The sequence below is a fragment of the Loxodonta africana genome, chromosome 4 (genome assembly GCF_030014295.1).
Source record: "Loxodonta africana isolate mLoxAfr1 chromosome 4, mLoxAfr1.hap2, whole genome shotgun sequence".
Classification (NCBI taxonomy): Eukaryota; Metazoa; Chordata; class Mammalia; order Proboscidea; family Elephantidae; genus Loxodonta; species Loxodonta africana.
Window position 1 is genome coordinate 122,367,472 of NC_087345.1, and position 16,151 is coordinate 122,383,622.

At 36.8% G+C, this 16,151-nt stretch overlaps 1 protein-coding gene across 1 annotated transcript in view; it reads left to right on the forward strand.

The window, feature by feature from the left end:
* SLC15A5 (solute carrier family 15 member 5) overlaps positions 1–16,151 on the forward strand; it is a 110,938-nt gene that overhangs the window by 56,400 nt on the left and 38,387 nt on the right. The window contains 2 exon segments of the mRNA XM_010600214.3: positions 1,244–1,432; positions 7,525–7,656. Of these exon segments, the coding sequence (XP_010598516.1) occupies positions 1,244–1,432; positions 7,525–7,656 (321 nt within the window).

Here is a 16,151-nt window from a genome sequence, read left to right on the forward strand (position 1 = left end):
TATTTCACTATGAATGGGCCTTTATGGAACTTAATTTATAAAATAGCAATAAATAATAAATTCCTTAAATTTTTGAACAGTTATTCAGGTTTTCTCCTTTTTTATACCTTTCACTTCTTGGGGACCCAGTAAAGAGCAAACTTTATTGATACATTTAAATGCTGAGATATAATCACAAAATTTACCTACCAGTTTCTCTATCAACCAAAACAAACACTAAGCTATTTAAACATGAGATTGATTTTTCTGAATTGAAAGCTTGGCCTTATCTAAAATTTTATGCAAGTTAGCAAAATGTGACTATCTCTAAATTTCAAATAAATTCCATCAATCTAAAATTTTGCCTCTGCTCTAACGATGGGATTAAGTTCAGTGATACGAATTATAAATTGAGAAATAAAATGGTTACAGTAGATATAAACTCAGTAACAAAATTCCTACTCATTTTTCAACCAAAATTTCCTAGACAAAAGGGAGAGAAAAGCTGGACCACTCTCTGAATAATTTCTGCCATTTATACTTTTCATCTAGCTAATGCATCCCTTTAAACATTTGTTTTTTCCTAAAAAAAAGTTTCTAGTCTCTAAGTTCTCCAATAGTTGTTTTCCTTTGTCCACAAAGATTAAAGAAGTGTCAGAAAATCTGAGACCTGATAATGCCTACAGGTAGGTTATTTCAAAACCACTTTGAAAATAATGATTAAAACCAAATCATTTTTAATTTATATATATCTTAAAAAATTGTTTAGAGTGCTATACCTCATCTGAGGATAAAAGTTTAAAACTAGTGCTTTCTCTTTTTAATAATATATGCTATTAATTTCTACCTGGAACACTGATAATAACACCAGTCTGGTATTTTATTTAAACCTCATGACTACCTTATGAAATAATTTATTATAATAATTAATATAGCATATTAATTAGTATATATAATATGCAATAATCATTAACCCCATCTTAAACCTGAGGAAAGTGATAATGAACTTAAGTAACTGGTCTGAAGTTATGTAACGAAGTTTAGAAATAAAGAGTTAACACAGACCTTTCTGAGGCCAAAGCCCAAGCACAGGATGTCTATACAATGCAGTTAGCTGCTGCCTGGATGGAGCAAAATAATAATAATAATAAAAATGTTGAGGAAACATCCCCTAGCATAAATGTATAAAAAAACACTATGGCCTATTACACTGATTTCTAGCATTTCCATTAATTTGCTTTTCTTTCTCATTCTTTCCCTTCAGTTGCTGGAAATCTTTCTGCTGCATTGTCTGTAATGGTAGCCGGCTTCTTTGAAACACACAGAAAAGACTTCCCTCCAACGGAGCAAACCATTTCAGGCAAAGTTCTCATTGTTTCCTCCATGCCCTATTTCCACCTGGTTCTCCAGTACCTTTTACTTGGTGTGGCTGAAACACTGGTAAATCCAACCTGTGAGTAATAATTTTATGAACTAATATTACCACATATTGAACTTTAACACAGAACACATAATCTTAACAGGAACAATTAAAGCGACTGCCGATGTACACACCATGGAGATTTCCCATAATGATTCAAAACAAGGCTATTTATCACTGTCTTTTTAAAAAGGTTTGATTTCTTTTCATTCCTCTGCTACATACAGAACAATTACTAATTCTACCTCAATTGAGCTGGAATGAAAGATTTACCCACCTCGTTAAAGGCAGTAAGCATTTGGTAAGATATATAACAGAAACTAAAACAGACAACAACAACAAAACTCGGCCAAAACCGAGAAGAAAACTCAAACATATTCAGATGAAAATTCTCCTCTCCTCCTTTCCCTCTTTCACATAGATAAACTCACATATAAACTCCCTCCAAAAAGTGTACTTAATGTACTTTGAGAGTGTATAAACATGCAAATGAAATAAAAATTTAAGTCAACTTTCCAGATAACTCAATGTCTTTAAATTACACTAGATTAAGAATGGTCACTAGTGTTTCATAAAACAGGTTCAAAATAACTTTGTAAAATATCAAGGGCTTCTGGATTATCTAGATTGCTTATGTTAATTAGACTAGCCCCTTAAAAATCCATCAAAATGTTTCATGTATATGTGTGTGTATACATATACACAAATATGATATCAAAGTAATTCATTGAAAAAGTCAAAGTAAAATTAACAGCATTTGTGTAGTTATAGTCATATGTAGGTATCAGACTTATTTTTTATACTTTTAAATAATTTCATTCTATTTATTTTACATGAATAAATTATTTTATAAGATTTTGTAATATAGACATCACTGTTTGACACTGCAAGGGGTACAAAAGAAGCGTAAAAGAATGCCGCTATACAAACATTATCTTTCCTGATGTTATTTCCAGAGAATTCTTGGAAATAGGAAGTCAAAATTTTCAGGGTTAGGTGTGGGGAAAGGTAATGAGTGAATAACAGTGAGAAAATTCTCAGCCGGCTTAGCAATAGTTCAAGATATAAGAGCCAGAGATACCAATAACCATGGCTCCACCAATAGACTGTTAAAAAGCAGATTTGGTACTAAAAATTGTTTAGTCCACCCTTCTTGTTTCATTCATCAGGAAACTGAGGTCCAACTAAGTCAGTTGACTTAGATAGAGGTCATGGGGTAGGACCCCAAGACTTTGGTATGAGTTGCAGTCTTGTCACTTACTGTGTAAACTTGTGAAGTCATTTAGCCTCCAAATCTTACCTTTCTCAACTTTAACATAGAAATAACTACACTTCTTCCTTATATCACAGCATTAGTGCAAGACCCTATGGAAGTGGGAGACTACTTCTTGAGAATCAAATGAAATAATATGTGAAAGTGTTTTGAACTGCAAAATTAAATATCACACTTTTAGGAAGGCAGTACACATAGTGGTTAAAATCAGTGGGCTTAAATTCAGACAGATCAGAGGTCATACTCTTGGGACTAGCTGTGTGATCTCCGGAAAATTATTCTGTGTTTCGGAGCCTTTCTCTTCCTCTGTAAAATGGGGAAGAATTGCTGTAAGGACTAAATGAAATATTTTATGTAAAGCAAACTGCACAGTGCCTGATATCTAGAAAGCACTCAATAATCAGCAGTGATAATGTGTGTTGTTATTGTTATTATTTTTCACATGGATATGTGAAAGAATGTGATTATAATAATTGACCATGGAACTTAACTTGGGTAGAAAGAGTAGTGGGGACATCTAGGAGGTAAGAAATATAAAAATAATGAAAGGGATAATGGATTTGAGCTCTTGGAGGAGTACCAGTATTTGGGGGACTGAGTAGTAGAGGGTAAACTGGAAAGATAAATGATGGTAGTTGGAGCTGGATGCACAAAGTTGAGATTTTGGAGTGGTAACATACTGATCTGGGGCAGGGGTTGGCAGACATTTTCTGTAAAGGGCTGGATAGTAAATAGTTTAGACTTTACATTCAGTGTCTGTCCTAACCGGTGAATTTTGCCATTGTGGTGCAAAAGCAGTCATAATGTATAATGAATGGGTGTGACTGTGTTCCAGTAATACTTTATTTATGAAAATAGGTTGCCGACCAGATGTTACCTTGGCTGTAGTTGGCCAAGCCCTGGTCTGCGTTTCAAGGCCTATGGTATGATCCTGGGCATGAGTGACTAAGGTAGTGTGGACAACAAAGTCATTAGATAGGAGGTCAAGGAACCAAAAAACCAAGATTTGGAAAGATGGACGTTGGAAGGACGATCAGTAAGTATGTTAAAATTGTCAAGAATTAAGGCAGGAGTGGTATTAGAGAGTATGCCATTGACACAGGAGCTAACAACTTTGAGAAATAGATAAAAATGTCCCAGGGGTCGGCAAATGACAGTACAAAAGAGAAGTGGTGGGTAAGATTCAAAGTTGGAGCTTTTTAGGATGAGGAAGAAATAATGGTCTGAAAGTAGCAATAAGAGAAACATCTATTTTCAGGGGACTGCAGTCCTTGTCCTCCACATGTTCCCGATAACTTCTCACCAAGCACAGTAAACGTTATTTTAACTGTTTAAGAAGAACAATTGGAATAAAAGTAATTTCCAGCTATGAGTCCCCATACCCCGTGCCTTAGAAAGGTGGCTGTGATCCTAGATTTTGTAGATTCTGCATATGCTGTGATGTAGCATCTTTCCAAGCACTAAGCAGCCACTACCTGGAGAGACATTTTTTAGCTCTCATTGGCAAGAAGACCGGATTTCACATACACTCTGACTGTGTCTTCATAGTAAAATGAAAATTTTAGAATAGCGACAGACTTGTTGATAATATCTCTACTTTAACAGGTTCAAAGAAGTATCTTGGAACCTAAAAAATCAAGCTGATGATCACTAAAGTTGAAAAAAGATCAGAACATGCAAGTAGATGCCTGAAAATGGAGATACGAGGACTTAAAACGCCAAGTCCTATAAAAGAGAACTAGAGACTTTCAAAACAACTAAAATGACACCAAAGAGAGATTAACCAGCAGGCAGAGAGCTGGCAAAATGTGTTCATGAATTATATACTGCACCAGAAGTTCTAGCAAGAGAAAAGCATAGGATTAATAATTAACTAGCATAGTAATAATGGGCTTATATATTCTACTTTTTCTCAGTGAAAGAAATAGGCCTACTTAGTCTTTCTGCCCATTGTTTTTCTCCTCATATTTATAGAGAGGAAAGTTCATAAGCTAAGTTCTTTTTAGAACTGTGAATCATTTCTCTCCAAAGCCTCTTTGGCCTTTACCTTGTATCCTCATTTGCACCTTCCTTAAAAAACTAGAAGGCTTGGCCTCTCACTCCTGCCAGTGATTTGAACACCACTGCATAGGAGAGCTATAGTGCTCACTGCACCTTGCCGCTAAATCTTAGAAGCCATTCTCTGTGGTATTTTATCTATCACCACCATTATCATCATCTCCAAGCAGTATCTGTAGTATTAAGTGTCAAAGTGTCAGTGTGCTTAGTAATGTACAAATCTCTGTCCTCTGGAAGTTTTAAATCCAGGAGAGATATACTGATACTTTTTCTACCCTCAGGTTCAGTATTCGACAACTTTCCTGGAGCACAAATATAGAGTCCTTTTAATGTTCATTGGATGAATAAATAGAAATATGTAGAGGACACACGGAAAGAAAAACCAAAATGTTTGATCAATGCAGAAAGGAACATGAAGACATTTATATTATGTATGTGAGGCATTAGTGGTTCAGTGGTAGAATTCTCACATTCCATGTGGAAAGTTCAGGTTTGATTCCCGGCCAGTGCACCTCAAGTGCAGCAACCACTCATCTGTCAGTGGAGGCTTGCATGTTGCTATGATGCTGAACAGGTTTCAGAAGGCTTCCAGACTGTCTTAGGCTGGGTTCTCTAGAGGTGCAAAACCAATGAAGTATATGTATACAAAGAGATTTATCTCAAGGAAATGGCTCACGTGGTTGTGGAGGCTGGCAAGTTCCACATCCATAGGTCAGGCATCAGGTTGGAGGTTTCTCCTGACTCACGTGGTTGCAGGGGCTCACAAATCCAAACTGGCAGGTCAGATGGCAGGCTTTTGGCCTAGAGGGCTGCGAAAGCTGTCAAATCAAGTCAGACAATAAGCTGCTGGTTCACAGGGCTGCGGAAGCTGGCTAATCCCAGAATCACCAGGTCACATGCAGGCTGCTGGCTCAAGGTCCCAAGAACCGAAGGTCAGATGATGCAGAGCGAAATGCAAGATCTAGAACAAGAGAGAGTTTTGCCAGAGCATTCACATATGTTAGATGTAGCCTATACCCTCAAGGAAACTCCTTTATATGAGCAAAGTGGTAACTTCAGTAAGCATGTAACATGACTCACTGAAGAGTGTGACTCAAGATACACCCTACCTTAAACCTGCCTCATTAACACATAGAGGTTTAGGATTTACAACACATAATTACATAATACCAAAAAATGCAAGACAATTACATCAGATCACAAAATGGAGGACAATGACACAATACTGGGAATCATAGCCTTGCCAAGTTAACACATAACATTAACCTGAGAGGAGAGGGAGGAGAGAATAAGATCTGTCTCTTCTTACAGAAAAGGAAATTAATGGTTTAGTGTTTACAAAAACATTGGTTCTCTATTATTCCTTTTCTTTTAAAAGTGAACTTTAGTATTTATTTGTGATCTCTCATTACAGAAAATTTGTAAAGTGTAGAAGAGTAAGAAGAAGAAATTAAAATCCAATAATTCAACCACTCCAAGCTAAAACTGTTAATGTAATTTAATGAATTTCTTTACAATTTTTTTTACCAGGCCATGTTTATACTTTTACTATAAAAATATTAAACATACACAAAGAAGAAGGATTAGGATAATAAACTAACATGTATCCATCTTCCAGTTTCAACAATTTTCAACTCACAGCCAAACTTGTTTGATCCTTACCCTCATTCACATATCCTGCTTTCTCATTACCGTATAATTTTGAAGCAAATCCCAGATATCATGTTATAATAAATATCATGTCTTAGTATGTATCCCTAAGATCATCACACATATCTTAAGTGTGTTAATATGGCACACACTAAATGAAATGTGCTTATTTTCATCTATTATTTCTGATTTCAAGAAATATATTTTTAATTAAATTTTTTTCAAATTTTCCTCCATGATTTTCTCCCAACCTTTTGCTGTCATTATTACTCCTACTCCCAGAAGACTTGGAAGAAAACAACCATCTTGGAGACCTGATGTTCATTATTGTCTCTCTCTCTCTAGGTGCTCTCTTCTTAAACAGGATAGTGCATTTAAAGGGCATAGCATAGGCTTTGCAAAAAGTAGGTGCTATTAGCATAGGCTTTGCAAAAAGTAGGTGCTGTTTTTTTATTTGGTTTGGTAGGATTGACATGATGGAAATTACTAACCTTTATTCAGTCCCTGGAAGTTAAGCTTTGTGCTAAGCACTTTATGTGCCTTACAGCAGGTAAGATTCTGCAAAGTGGGTAATGATATCATGATATCATTCCCACTTTATAAAAGAGGACATTGAGGCTGGGTGAGTTTAAGTAATTTATTTAAAGTCACAGAGATAGTAAGCTGTTGACCTAGGATTTCAGCACAACCTTATTTAACTCCAGAGCTCATGCTTTTAATCACTATCCTAATTTTATATGATAAATTCAAGTTTTCCACAAGGAACCTAATAATTTTCATAGAATCACAGAATCATAGATCTTATTAATAGATTGTCACGATACTATCTAGTGCAGGTCTTACTTCAATCCAAAATTCAACAGAAATATTCAAATTACCAAACTAATGTGAAATTTGGGTGATCATATTGAGACACCGAACCAACGAATCAAAATCTTTTAAAATCTGTACAAAGGTATATTTTCTTCCCTATAGAGATCTGTAAATTGTAATAGATCTTACTATAGTAACCTTAATAAAGTCCAACTCAAATTTTGACCCTACCAGTAAACTTTATTTGAGGTATGATCAGTACTAATTTGGGCAATATCTGTAAGGTGTTTTAGGGAAAATGTTCTAAATTCCAATCTTTTTTTTTTCTCAGTATCTGTACTGTCATACAGATTTGTTCCAAGTAGTCTCAGAGGAACCTCTATGAATTTTTTGTCACTGTTCAATGGATTTGGTTGTTTCGTGGGAGCAGTGCTGGTGGAGTTGGTATATCTCATCTCAGAAGGTTAAAATAAGATCATGGTATGCTTATACACATTGGTTTGATGGCTTAGGAATTGGAAGACAAAACCTTAACAGAGGGGATTTGCCGGTGTAGTTTTTTATTTTAATTGATCAACTTTTGCAATTAAGATAGGAAATAGACTCCTGTTGTATTCATTAATTTCTGGGAATTGTTTTTCTTTTGATAGGAGGAGGTAATTACAGAATGTCACTGCTCATGAAACATTGTCTGCTTTCTTTAGTGTATTTTAAAACAAACTGGTCATTATATTCTTACTAAGTCTTTCAGTGAGGCCATATTCAATAATGCCTCATAAGTGGCATAGATAATCCTCAGAAAAGGTAAGTCCTCTGTAAATATAGGGAACAGAGTATCTATATCATCCTTTTCCTACACAATTTACCAGAAATCATGCCTATGCAGCAAAAGAGAAAATGTGAGTTGAATAACCAATGACCTTGGAAACAAAAAAGTTCCCTATGCAAATATAAAAAGTAATACTTCTTGGTAACATGTGCTGGTGGAAAACTCAGACAGGATGCAAGTGATGATTAGCTGTCTTTACTGTATTTTAAATCCATGGAGTTATTTCTTTATTTGTTCTAATATGTTAATGTAGCTTAAATTTTATTTTAATTTGCTTTTATTGATTTTAAGGAAAATACCACAAGCTTCTTTTTCCTACTTTCAAAAATACATACAGTTCTCCATTTAATATAGCAAACGTACTGGTTTGTGTTCTCTTATTAAAAAAAAGTATAACTTACCTATTTCAAACTATGGAAAAATTAACTTCTATGAATAAGAACTCCCTCATGTCTGTCAGTTTGTCATACTGTGGGGGCTTGTGTGTTGCTGTGATGCTGGAAGCTACACCACCAGTATTCGGATACCAGCAGGGTCACCCATGGAGGACGGGTTTTAGCTGAGCTTCCAGACTAAGACAGACTAGGAAGAAGGACCGGGCAGTCTACTTCTGAAAAGTATTAGCCAGTGAAAACCTTATGAATAGCAGCAGAATACTGTCCGATATAGTGCTGGAAGATGAGACTCCTAGGTGGGAAGGCACTCAAAACATGACTGGGAAAGAGCTGCCTCCTCAAAGTGGAGTCAACCTTAATGATGTGGATGGAGTAAAGCTTTTGGGACCTTCATTTGCTGATGTGGCACGACTCAAAATGAGAAGAAACAGCTGCAAACATCCATTAATGATTGGAACCTGGAATGTACGAAGTATGAATCTAGGAAAATTAGAAATCCTCAGAAATGAAGTGGAACTCATAAACATCGATATCCTAGGCATTAGTGAGCTGAAATGGACTGGTATTGGCCATTTTGAATCGGACAATCATATACTCTACTATGCTGGGAATGACAGCTCAAAGAGGAATGGTGTTGCATTCATCATCAAAAAGAACATTTCAAGATCTATCCTGAAGTACAACACTGTCAGTGATAGGGTAACATCCATATGCCTACAAGGAAGACCAGTTAATACGACTATTATTCAAATTTAAGCACCAACCACTAGGGCCAAAGATGAAGAAATAGAAGATTTTTATCAGCTGTTGCAGTCTGAAATCAATCGGACAGGCAATCAAGATGCATAGATAATTACTGGTGATTTTAATGCAAAAGTTGGAAACAAAAAAGAAGGATTAGTAGTTGGAAAATATGGCCTTGGTGATAGAAACATTGCCAGAGATTGAATGATAGAATTTTGCAAGACCAACAACTTTTTCATTGCAAATACCTTCTTTCATCAACATAAACGGCGACTATACACATGGACCTCACCAGATGGAGCATACAGAAATCAAATTGACTACATCTGTGGTAAGAGACAATGGAAAAGCTCAATATCATCAGTCAGAACAAGGCCAGGGGCCAACTGTGGAACAGACCATCAATTGCTCACATGCAAGTTCAAGCTGAAACTGAAGAAAATCAGGGCAAGTCCACGAGAGCCAAAATATGACCTTGAGTATATCCCACCTGAATTTAGAGACCATCTGAAGAATAGATTTGACACATTGAACACTGGTGACCAAAGACCAGACGAGTTGTGGAATGACATCAAGGATATCATACAGGAAGAAAGCAAGAGGTAATTGAAAAGACAGGAAAGGAAGAAAAAACCAAGATGGATGTCGGAGGAGACTCTGAAACTTGCTCTCGAACGTTGAGCAGCTAAAGCGAAAGAAAGAATTGATGAGATAAAAGAACTGAACAGAAGATTTCAAAGGGCATCTTGAGAAAACAAAGTAAAGTATTACAATGACTTGTGCAAAGAGCTGCAAATAGAAACCCAAGAGGGAAGAACACGCTCGGCATTTCTCAAGCTGAAAGAACTGAAGAAAAACTTCAAGCCTCGAGTTGCAATAGTGAAGGATTCTATGGGGAAAATATTAAACAATGCAGGAAGCATCAAAAGAAGATGGAAGGAATACACAGAGTCATTATACCAAAAAGAATTAGTCGATGTTCAACCATTTCAAGAGGTAGCATATGATCAGGAACCAGTGGAACTAAAGGAAGAAGTCCGAGCTGTCTGAAGGCATTGGCAAAAAACAAAGCTCCAGGAATTGATGGAATATCAATTGAGATGTTTCAACAAACAGATGCAGTGCTGGAAGTGCTCACTCATCTATGCCAAGAAATATGGAAGACAGCTTACTGGCCAACTGACTGGAAGAGATCCATATTTATGCCAATTCCCAAGAAAGGTGATCCAACCAAATGTGGAAATTGTAGAACAATATCATTAATATCACATGCAAGCAAAATTTTGCTGAAGATCATTCAAAAACGGCTACAGCAGTATATCAACAGGGAACTGCCAGAAATTCAGGCTGGTTTCAGAAGAGGACGTGGAACTGGGGATATCACTGCTGATGTCAGATGGATCCTGGCTGAAAGCAGAGAATACCAGAAGGATGTTTACCTGTGTTTTATTGACTATGCAAAGGCATCTGACTGTGTGGATCATAACAAACTATGGATAACATTGCGAAGAACAGGAATTCCAGAACACTTAATTGTGCTCATGAGGAACCTTGACATAGATCAAGAGGCAGCTGTTCGGACAGAACAAGGGGATACTGATTGGTTGAAAGTCAGGAAAGGTGTGCGTCAGGGTTGTATTCTTTCACCATACCTATTCCATCTGTATGCTGAGCAAATAATCCAAGAAGCTGGACTGTATGAAGAAGAATGGGGCATCAGGATTGGAGGAAGAGTCATTAACAACCTGCGTTAAGCAGATGACAGAACCTTGCTTGCTGAAAGTGAAGAGGACTTGAAGCACTTACTAATGAAGATCAAAGACCACAGCCTTCAGTATGGATTGCACCTCAACATAAAGAAAACAAAAATCCTCACAACTAGACCAATGAGCAACATCATGATAAACGGAGAAAAGATTGAAGTTGTCAAGGATTTCATTTTCGTTGGATCCACAATCAACAGCCATGAAAACAGCAGTCAAGAAATCAAAAGACGCACTGCATTGGGCAAATCTGCAGCAAAGGACCTCTTTAAAGTGTTGAAGAGCAAAGATGTCACCTTGAACACTAAGGTGCGCCTGACCCAATCGCATCATATGCATGTGAAAGCTGGGCAATGAATAAGGAAGACCAAAGAAGAATTGTCACCTTTGAATGGTGGTGTTGGCGAAGAATATTGAATATACCATGGACTGCCAAAAGAATGAACAAAGCTGTCTTCGAAGAAGTACAGCCAGAATGCTCCTTAGAAGCAAGGATGGCAAGACTGCGTTTTACCTACTTTAGACATGTTGTTAGGAGGGATCAGTCTCTGGAGAAGGACATCATGCTTGGCAGAGTACCGGATCAGTGGAAAAGAGGAAGACCCTCAACAAGGTGGATTGACACAGTGGCTGCAATAATGGGCTCAAGGATAACAAGGATTTTAAGGATGGCACGGGACTGGGCAGTGTTTCATTCTGTTGTGCAAAGAGTCACTATGAGTCGAAACCAACTCGACGGCACCTAACAACAACAACAGCAATGAATAAGAAATTCCTTTTAATACCAGATCACCATTCAAGAAATACTGGAAATCTACTCTGTGTCAGGAACCATATTGGGTACCGGGGATTCTGGGGCAAGCAAGATAAACACCTCCAAGCCTTCATAAAACTTCTACAAACACAAGAAAGTAATAAAATTAAGAGTAATAAATTCAGTGACTGGTATAGCATAGTTCTAAGGAGCAAAGCTATCAACCCTTGATTGGTGCTTGACAAGATCAAACTCCCTCCTTTTCATAGTTATTTGAGAAAGTCAGGCAAAAGCATGGTTCCATTTCTTAAAGAGCTCAGATCCAAAATGTCATAACTGTGAACTGCAGCAAATTGCTGACTTCTCTGGTAATGTAAACAAGGGAGAAAGCACTTGTATTAGGATTTTGTAAGAAAGCCTGGAAAAGTCTTACCTATATCTGTACCTGAAACATTTTAGGTGTTAAATACCTGTTTCCTTTCTTCTCATTATTCAATAAAGATATTTCTGAAAATTTGCTGAAAAATTCATTTTTTAAATCAGATCTGATTTGACATATTCTAGAAGAATTGCAAATTCAAATATCATCACCAGTTTGTCTTTTACATAAATTTAAAATGTTCATATATTTGCTTAAAGAACTACTCTTGCAAATAGATTTCCTTGCAAATTTAAATATTTAATGAGAACCTTCATAGCATTTTCACATTTATTACAACAATCTTGTAAAAGGTGGTAATATCGCCCGCATTCTAAATATGCAACAATTAAGGCATAAAAGAGAAAATGGAGTGCCCCAGTCATTGCAACGAGCATCTGACAGAGATCTGAACCTCAGTATTCTGAAACTAATGCCAACATTGAGTTCAATACACCAAGCAGCTATTAGGAGTCCCCCAGTGAAAAGGGTTTTTAGTGACATTTGTTACTTCTGTAACATAACTTCCTCGGATTGGGGTTTTTATGTAAGGTAATATTGATAATATTCTAGACACGGTCCAAAGATAGATAAACGAAAGTTTATATAATTTTGGCAGAGTTCAATGCTGAAGGTTACCAAGGACACACAGTGAGGCCATCTTAGCAAGATGGGACGTGAGGCAGGACACTCTCTAAACTTGTGCCTGAGGGAACACCATTTAAACTACCACTAATTAACTTACTGCTTCAAATAAGGTTTTTTGTTTTGTTTTATGTTCACAATAATACTGCGTTACATCAAATTATAGCCCAGTGAGTTAGAATCTTAGATTTGGATGTTGACTTGGAGGTCATCTAGTCTAACTTTGTACCAAAAACTAGATAATGCACTAGGCACCTTCCAGTGCCAAGAGAAATTCTTGACTTTGAGATATAACCTGAGCTTGCCCTTTCTTGATAATCAGCTATGTTCCACAGAGTAAGTCTAGTTTTTTATTCGCATACCAGCTCTTCAACCATTTGATAAATATTTGGAGAAATAATGTGGTACAACTTTTAAGAGAGTGGGCTTTGGAGTCAGACCACCTGGATTTGAATCCAGGTAATTTACCTGCATCAGTTTCCATATCGGCATTGACAACAAGTACCTCATTATGTAGTTCTGAGGATTAAATACAAGCAATATTTAGAATAATCTGTGACACAAGTAAGAGCTTATTAAAGGTAGCTATCAGGATCCCCTTCTATTTTATAAACAAATCATCCTCGGTTTTTTCACATCACAAGATTTCCTATTTTTTACTATCAAGGACCCTCCATCCATTAAACAAACAACAAACTTGTCAGTATCTTAAAATGTGATTTCCAGAAACAAATACAATACTTAAGACAGGCACAACCGGGATAGATATATTAGTTTTATCAAACTGGACCCTCTTGTTCTGAATCCCAACAGAGAATGTGTTGATTTTATTAGTAGTTGCACTATGCTTATGGTCAATTAAAACCTAGGGAGTTTTTTTTTTTTTTTTCATTTTTAGCATTTCCTCTCAGCGCCACACATCACAATATTTTTTTTCTAATTCAATGCAAGACTTTACCTTTATCCTTAATAAATGTCAACCCGTCATCCTAAATAACAGATATTTTTGAAACTTGATTCTGTCATCCAGTGAATTACTAATCCTTACTTCTTTACTAACTTTATGCCATCTGCAAATTTGGTAGACTTCTCCCAGGTAATTGATGAAATTGTTAAATTGGACAGTACCAAAATTAGAGCCTTGTGGAAAATTAACAAGTTAATGACAATCAATTAATCATACCCTCTTGGATGTAATCAGCTACCAATTCACCTAATTATTATCTTTCAGCCCACATACTTCTCCATCATGCCCTAAATGACATCATAGACTTTGTCATACGTCTTTCTGGAAGTAGGATATGTCTGCGTCTATGACAACCCCTTGAATTCACCATCAGGAGAGTACTCCTCAAAAAAGGGCAATAAGACAAATTCAGATGATTTGGTTCTAGTGAGCCTATACTGACTTATGGTGACTAATTATGGCCACTAAAAGGAGGGACTGACCATAGGTGGGGCTTTAGGTAGGTCATTACTTCTATAATGCGGCTGCTTCCTATTTAAGGTGAGCGCTGCACTTCACTTTTCTCAGGGATGAGGAGATGATAAAATTAGTTATTTGAATATGTTAATGCTATGGATTATTTTTAAATGTAAAATTAACTCAAACATTACAGTGGCAAAAACAAGATCAGTCTATTCAGTCAAAGACCAATCTTTTGATGGAACCAAGCATAATGAAACCAATACTCTATGTTCAGGCACTGCCCCATCCCTCAGCATTCCATTTAGCACATAGGATATTTTCAACCTTTAAGGATGCATAATGTCAGCTAAGAATGTGTGTATGTGTGAGTGTTAGTGTAGGATTGGAAAAGATGATCAGCTATCACAGTCTCTCCCAGTCTCCAGGCTGCATTAGTCATTTTTAGCACCATGATGGAGAATGGTGTGAATGCGGTAAATTCAAAAGATTTCTCAAAACTTGACTGTGCAGACAGATAACTGTTAGAGTGACATTTTCAGTACAAGTGAGAAAACTGATCCTTCTGGGATCTCTCACTCTGAGTACTTTAAAGGAAAAGATACGAGACTAAACCCATCCTCCTACACTAACCATTTCAGGAATAGTTTATCTAAAAGTAGCAATGCTAATATAAGGGAGTGAAGAAGTCAGTCAAACTGCTTATTTCAACTACATCCCATTAGCAACAAGATCAATTTTCTCACACTCATGAGTTCGAACTTACCTTTTGACAAAAATAACAAAATAGAATTCAGTGAAAAATGACATCTTAGTTATGGACTTGCAGTTGACTGAAAGATCCAAAGCAAAATGTCTAAGAGAGAAAGGGTAATTGGGGAGAACCAGTAGGTCAAAGTGTACATCTTCTTGTCCCTGCTATTCCCTCCTCCTCAGAATTCAGGAAAGGAGAAAATAATTTACCTGTTTAATTCCCATCAAGATTACTTTAAAACAAAAATGAGACCTTTTTAAATTCTCATTTAATTATCTGTGAATATTGAGGCCACTGACAGCCATGTCAGCATGAATCACCGAGTTGCTCTTGAAACAGGAATTTGCAGTTGCAATAAACGTGAAAGAAGAAAATATTTATGCATGTGGAAAAGTATTCAACTGGATTTCATGGGTCCATGCCTATGTTCTAAAATGTGCTTCTTCAAAAATTCAGCTCTATGCCTTGGGTCCAACTTCATATGGGTTTTGAGATTATAGAATTTTAGAGCCAGAGGGGAAAGAAGTAGCCTGCTAGTCCATAATCTACTTTTAGACAGACCCCTACTTGTATGGCAACTGGTTTAGTCAGTGTTCTTGTGGCTAACTTGGCTGGTGTATAACAACTCTCACAGGCGAACACTGCTCATAGTCCTCAGTTGGGATTAGATGCAGAGTCCTCATACAATGAGGTTATGTATTCCAGAAATAACTTTCTCTATATACTCTCAACCTCTGCCTTCATAGAAGCCCTTGGAGCTGCTCAGAGGCCTAACAGCTCGTGACATTATCAGGGAAGAGCCCAAATTATCCTTAAGACTGTAGAAAGCAACTATCCATTACTGTTGGCTCACAAGAATTAGAAAGGGCAGAGTTTTATTACTATTATTATTATTGTTTTACTGTAGTTTAAATGAGGGTCTACAGAACAAACTAGTTTCTCATTAGTTAGTACAAATATTGTTTTACGACATTGGTTAACAACCCCACAACATGTCAACATTCTCCCTTCTCAACCCTGAGTTACCTATTACCAGCTTTCCTGTATTCTCCTGTCTTCTTGTCCTTGCCCCTGGGCTGGTGTGCCCCTTTAGTCTCATTTTGTTTTATGGGCCTGTCCAATCTCTGCCTGAGGGTGAACCACAGGAGTGAATTTATTATTGAGCTGAAAGAGCATCTGGGGGCCATACTCTCAGGGTTTCTCCAGTCTCTGTCAGACCAACAAGTCTGG